Source organism: Melanostigma gelatinosum, assembly GCF_949748355.1.
Source record: "Melanostigma gelatinosum genome assembly, chromosome: 5".
Classification (NCBI taxonomy): Eukaryota; Metazoa; Chordata; class Actinopteri; order Perciformes; family Zoarcidae; genus Melanostigma; species Melanostigma gelatinosum.
The window spans coordinates 19,578,690-19,584,730 of NC_136638.1; the positions used below are offsets into that span (position 1 = coordinate 19,578,690).

At 38.7% G+C, this 6,041-nt stretch overlaps 1 protein-coding gene across 1 annotated transcript; it reads right to left on the reverse strand.

Moving 5' to 3' along the window:
- Positions 1 to 674: 674 nt before the first annotated feature.
- On the reverse strand, positions 675 to 2,536 carry arr3b (arrestin 3b, retinal (X-arrestin); the record flags this gene model as incomplete). Its single annotated transcript, XM_079269204.1, has 7 exons — positions 675 to 761; positions 851 to 910; positions 1,060 to 1,253; positions 1,349 to 1,393; positions 1,496 to 1,556; positions 1,719 to 1,749; positions 2,529 to 2,536. 7 exons carry the CDS (start codon positions 2,534 to 2,536, stop codon positions 675 to 677), a joined length of 486 nt encoding a protein of 161 aa, XP_079125330.1.
- Between the last annotated feature and the right edge of the window lie 3,505 nt (positions 2,537 to 6,041).

Sequence of the window (6,041 nt, forward strand, 5' to 3'; positions counted from 1 at the left end):
ATTGGTTAGCTCGGTAGCTGCTAGCATCAGGGTGCAAATCATGATTTGCCGTACACATAACGGCGATTTCTGCCCATGATTTCATGCTGTTATGACACGTTTTCTAGGTGCTTATATTAGTCGTCTATAGTTGTGTTTGGAGTGTGTAATAAGTGACTGAGATGATAGTGTTGCCCATACGTTGCTGTTTAATCCGGAAAAACAACTGGATAAATCCACAATACTGGCGAACAATAAGGGCATTTTTCGAACAATATTTTCAGGGGTGCTGAGCCCGAGAGCCCCCAAATTTGGGGGCGTCGTGCTAATTAAGTGGATTGTTTCAGGAAGCATTTAAATGGAAATTATATTAAAAAAGACTGCACACACCTGCAGGTTTTGGGGACATCAGAGTCAAAGGAAGCTCCAAAATGACATCGCTGAAAATGGCGTCAATTGTCTCCCTGTGTAATGCAGTGAAATATAGAAAGAAAGAAATAATAACGCACGTTTAATTTAACAGACATTTTCTTCAGTAAAAGCTGTTTTGAATGTATCTAATGGGAGGTGAGAATGTATTTTTAACAAGGATTTACAGATATTTAATATGTCAGAAAATGCTAATTCATGAATTCATTGAATTGAATCTCAATAAGCTATATAATAAGCCTCTTTTGATACAGTGACAGCCTTACTTACTGTGGGCATTCATACTTCTTCTCAACTTCTTCATCTGCTGTGTTGGCAACGTATCCTTTAACCTCAAAGTCCACACCACAAGCCTACAACGGAACAAGACCCGAATAAATGCTTTGTTTGTCAGGCATTTAGAGTAGTATATCAGAGTGAGGGGAAAGTGATAGAGTGGTGCCTTGCCAGCATCATTTGGCCCAGGCTGCAGGGAGACTGAGCATGGCAGATTTGCTGACATCTTAAACAAGTAGAAACAAGGCACATTAATAAATAGCACTTCAAGAAGATGACCGAAAAGTGAAGGTGAAGTAATGATATGTGGTTGATCAATCTAATGTTTCTCTGAAGGACAGTTAATCTGTTGTATGAAAAGTTATAATTCCTCACCTGGAAGGAAAAGGGACATCCTTGCTCTCCAGTTTTCTTCATGAGGGATTCCTGCATTGGTGTTTTGGCTGCGTTTGCACCTGTCGGTGGATACACCTGAACGCGCTGTATCCAGATGTCTCTCCTGAAGGACAGCCCGATAACATCCAAGTCGTCTCTTCCATAGCGGAAGGCACAAGCAAGGTAGACAAATACTGCAATGGAAAGAGATATATTCAGGGTTGTCTTTGTGTTGCGTGATTTTAGGAACTGTAACTTTAGTCATTGACAGCGAATCTGATGGAAATACCTTTTTTCCCGCCCAGACCAGAAGGGTCCACTTTAATAACACCGTCTGCAAAGGAGAGGAAAAGGCCTAAGCATTAGATCACACAGAGACACATCGACTGTATGTGTGCAGATTTGAGGATGTATAAACAGACATTGTGCCACGCACCAACTACTTCCACTGAATCCACATTGTCCACAAAGTCTCTCTTCCCCAAGTACAGGGCGATCTGACAGAGACGGAGAAATGGATCCAGTTACTCCTCCGCCAAGGTTACCAGAGTTTGGAAGTTATTTCTGGGAGTTGGAATAGCTTCACACAAAATGCACTCCTCCCTATGACCAAGGGGTTGCTTTATAATGACTATATTACAGAGGCCACTTCCACTTACATGTCCGTTGCTGCTGGTCTTCTTATATACCCTGAAAAGCGAGGGAAAAAAGCAGTGGATTATTTAATTCTTTAACACTTTGGGCCTCACTGAAAAACACAAGATCTCAGAAATTTTCGGATTAATCCTACATTCCTGCGGAGAATTGACCTGTAATGATGAATGTTGAATATTTCTTGGCAAATGTGTGAATATCAATCTCCCAAAATATTATCTCTCCAAAGATGCATTACATGAAACAGGTGGTGTTTGCTTCTTTCGTTGTATTCCAAGTAATCCTGTTAAAACTTTTCCTTTATCTTATGAATCTCTCTTCCAAAGGTCTCATCCTCACAATCCACCTTAATCAGGAATTATCCATATCCTGGAGGACTGGAGTGTTAGAGGAATCTGAGAGACTCTAGTCTCATCTAGCCTCTGCCGAGATGTGAAATTGTTACTTAGAAGCCACTGGGCTTCTTTCTTGTGAAGTTACTATCGACTTTGATCCCTGCTTGGCTACAGTGCCTTCCTTCTTTCTGTCGAATGAGTCGAGTATCTGTTTGTTAAAAAACAATATCAAAGTGAATTTAACTTAAATCACACAAATTAAAGGATTAACGTTTGGTATTTCATTCTGAGACATGCATGAATGATCACTGTGTTAGGGTTTGAGAGGATTCAGCTTCAACAAATGTCTTTTTTGTGACATTTTAATGCCCTAAAATTGACAGGAAAAGGTGTGAATTCTAACCTCGAATGTCAACCAGTTACCATTTCAGGATATCTGTTGAATTAATCAGCAAATGAGTCAAAACTCTTAATACTCACTTTGACATTTTGACAGCAAAGTTATGGATCCAGTCTGCAAATAAAAAATATGAAAAGGCTGCGTTACCAAACCATTTGACACAGATACATCCATGGCGGCTCCACTGGTTATCTTTGGATTAAATGTCATTTGTAGTTTATTGTTGGATTTATTTTAGAATAATGTGTCATTACTGTTTTTTAAATTCAAATCATAAAGACCACTGATGAAGTTCACTCATTATTGTTATAATATGACAATCAGAATTTCTTAATAACTGTAATATATAGAGTACTTGTATGATTTTACAATTGATTTAACTAAAACAATAAAGAAACAATATTTCACAAACTGCACAATCTCATTGATAGTTTGAGTCCTCAAAGCATATGTTCCTGTGAAGTAACAGCCGTGACACATCTTCAGTAAATGCTCCTCTGTGCTGCAACTGTGATATCATTCTATCATTTCAATATGTTGCTATTGTGTGTAACGTTGGTCGGCAAGAGAAAGCCGCTCACTTACCGTGCCCTCAGTCTTCCCTGCTGCCTTCTGTAATGCGTCACAGCTTCATAGCTTAGACAGGACTAGAGTGGTATTAGCTGGACTTTGGTTGTTATGCTAGCTGGGACCACAGATGTCTCCTCTACCAAGCTTTGTGCAATCTGTGCTCATGGCAGGTTTACAGAAATCGAAGTGACCTGCCGACTTATTGCTGTACAAGCAACAAGGCTTTCCAACTAGTAAAAAAGTCATCATGCCAACCAATTCCACTGTTTAAGGTTGTCATTTGGGTAGGAGGCACTCAGGACTCTCAAAGGCCCCACATTCATTGGCAGTGACTTTTAGGAGATCCACTGACACGCAAGGAGCGATGGAGGTAAATCCGATGGATTGGTGGAGGATCTTCTCACCTCCTCAGTCAGCTGTAAGTGATTGATTAATGAGGGAGCTGGATGAAGGGTGTCATGGAGGGCTTGTCACACCTCGGCAGTCGAGGATAATGAATTAGTTTGTTGGATATGTGTGTTGGTCATTTGAGGGCAAGGTTTGAGATCTCCTTAAAGCTGCCCAGACTGGACAGCACTGCTGTACGTAACCTCGCCGGATCATCTGCCAGGAGCTCACAGGCAATATAACCTTAAGGCGTTTAATACATTAAAGGTGCTCCGCTCATCATTCTGCTTTATTGCTCAGGCTTTTCAAGTCCTGCACTTCTATTCCCACACTTTCGTAGCAAAATTTAAAAAGAAACAAAGCAGTCTTAAAAAACTGTTTTAAAAACGTATATGTTTCGCTGCGTGACACATGTGTTACTGGTATTTGTGTGTGAGTTTATAATGTTCCTGAGTTTTGAATTTAGCTTTCAATATCTATTTTTAAAGGTGTATCCATAGAGATTGACAATCACAAAACCTAACCTCATTCCTATTTGGGCTCTCAGCTGATGTGCCAGGTCATAACAAGATAATAGAGTCAATACAAGGCCTTTCCATGCAGGTTCTGTTCAAAATCATTAGCAGCAGCTGCTCTGTAGTCAACTCACCAATTCTGTTTTTATCTACAATAGATAACCTGAAAGCTTCTATCATCTTCTATTCTGTCTATTCTATTCTTGGCATACAGTCATTCTGACACAGCCTCTGCGCGCTTCAAACCAAACCACATGAAAGCTTCACACCTCAGTTGATTTGTCGTGTTAGCTGACACGTTCTGTTCACGCTAAAGAGACACTGGCGATGTATTTATTCTCAGGCCTCTCGGGGTAAAGACAGGTTTAAGGTGAGTGTAATTGTTAGACGGTTATTAAATAACTGTGAAATTAGTTAATGAATCAGAGCACGATGTCTCATAGAATATGAATATATTGTCTTTATACACTGTATTTTTATGATGTGATTCAAGTCAGAAGTTTAATTAACTGATTACCAACGTTTTTTTTAATCCTCTGGTGGAGGCTTTTAATCAAACTGAATATGTTTAGTAGAAAGCTCTAATACTCATACTGTTGGCTCACATACTTATGTGTTCAAGTCCTGGCTTCCTGCCTGGCCTTGATTATATAATATAGAGTAATGTTATTTATTTACATGGAGGTATTGCTCTATACCAGCAAAGCTACAGCTCTTTAAGCTGGGTGTCTAAAACAATGCTGAATAAATTTAAAATCCGATCTCACAGCCGGCGTGGAAGATGAAAGTGAGCAGGCGGTTCTTAGAAATGGAGTACATCCTGCTGTCTCAGTATCCTGTCCAAACACTGCTTGCATAGGCAGAGCATTTAGATCTGGATGGAGAAGAGAGAGGAATCATCTTTCTCTGAAGAATGGGATTTTGCTACCAGTGATGACGTTTTGTGGTTTCGGTAAATGTTGTCAGCCCTCCATCAGAGGTGTGTCGACAAAGCTTGTGTTGTTGTTAAGATGAAGATGAACATATTTTTCTGTTTGCTCGAACCAAATCATTGATCATTCAATTTGGTACACATATCCATTGTCCTCAGAGGATGAACCATCATGACTTTGGTGACATCCACTGTTTCCAGACAAGGCTGTTATCATAAACTAAAACTGAAATTAAAATTAGCAGTGAAAAATATTGTACTAAACTGAAACTAGATATCAACGACATCCTTTCAGAAAAACTACACTGAAATGATATTGTTAGAAAACCAATAAAAATAGAATAAAAATTAAAATAAACATGAATTTGTTTTGGTTTTTTCGCAATAATATGCATCAATACCGAAAAAGTAGACAGCATGAATTTCCGTGGTAACATGAACCACTGAAATTGAAGAGACTTGACATTCCAGTACATGGCGCTATGCTGCAATTGCTTTACATCGGACACTAAAGTAGATTACATATCATGGCCATTCTTAGTTACACATGTGTGTTGTATGTTGATGTAGCTACCTCTGAGACATATCTGGCCCTAACAAAAACAAACTAGTAGGATGAATTCTAATCACTTTGGTGATCCCTTTCATTTTCATCCAATATTTTGATTTATGACCAAATACCTGCAAAATAATTACATCAGCCTCAGTCGTTCTTTGTGTTTAGTGCTTTTTGTTTTAGCAATGTTTTGCAAGATAACACACTAAATTAAGATGACCGTCACGGTAAACTTCCCTGCTAAACATAAACTGCTAAACATCAGCATGTTGCCATTGTGAGCATGTTGGCACGTCAACGTTAGCATTTAGCTCAAAGCACCGTTGTAAACCCCAGTGGTGTATAAAGTACTCAAAAGCCATACTTGAGTAAAAGTAAAGATACCTTACTGGAAAACTACTCAAGTAAAAGTAAAAAGTCACCTCTTAGAATACTACTTGAGTAAAAGTCTTAAAGTATCTGATATTTATTGTACTTAAGTACAAAAGTACTTAAGTATCAAAAGTATTTTTCTGATATTAAATGTACATCATAACCTGAACATTAAATGAACATCATAACCTGTTCATTGAAAGTAAAAGTACAAGTAAATGCTGTTAATAAAAAAGCAAAGGGTCAGAATTGTGAGAATTAT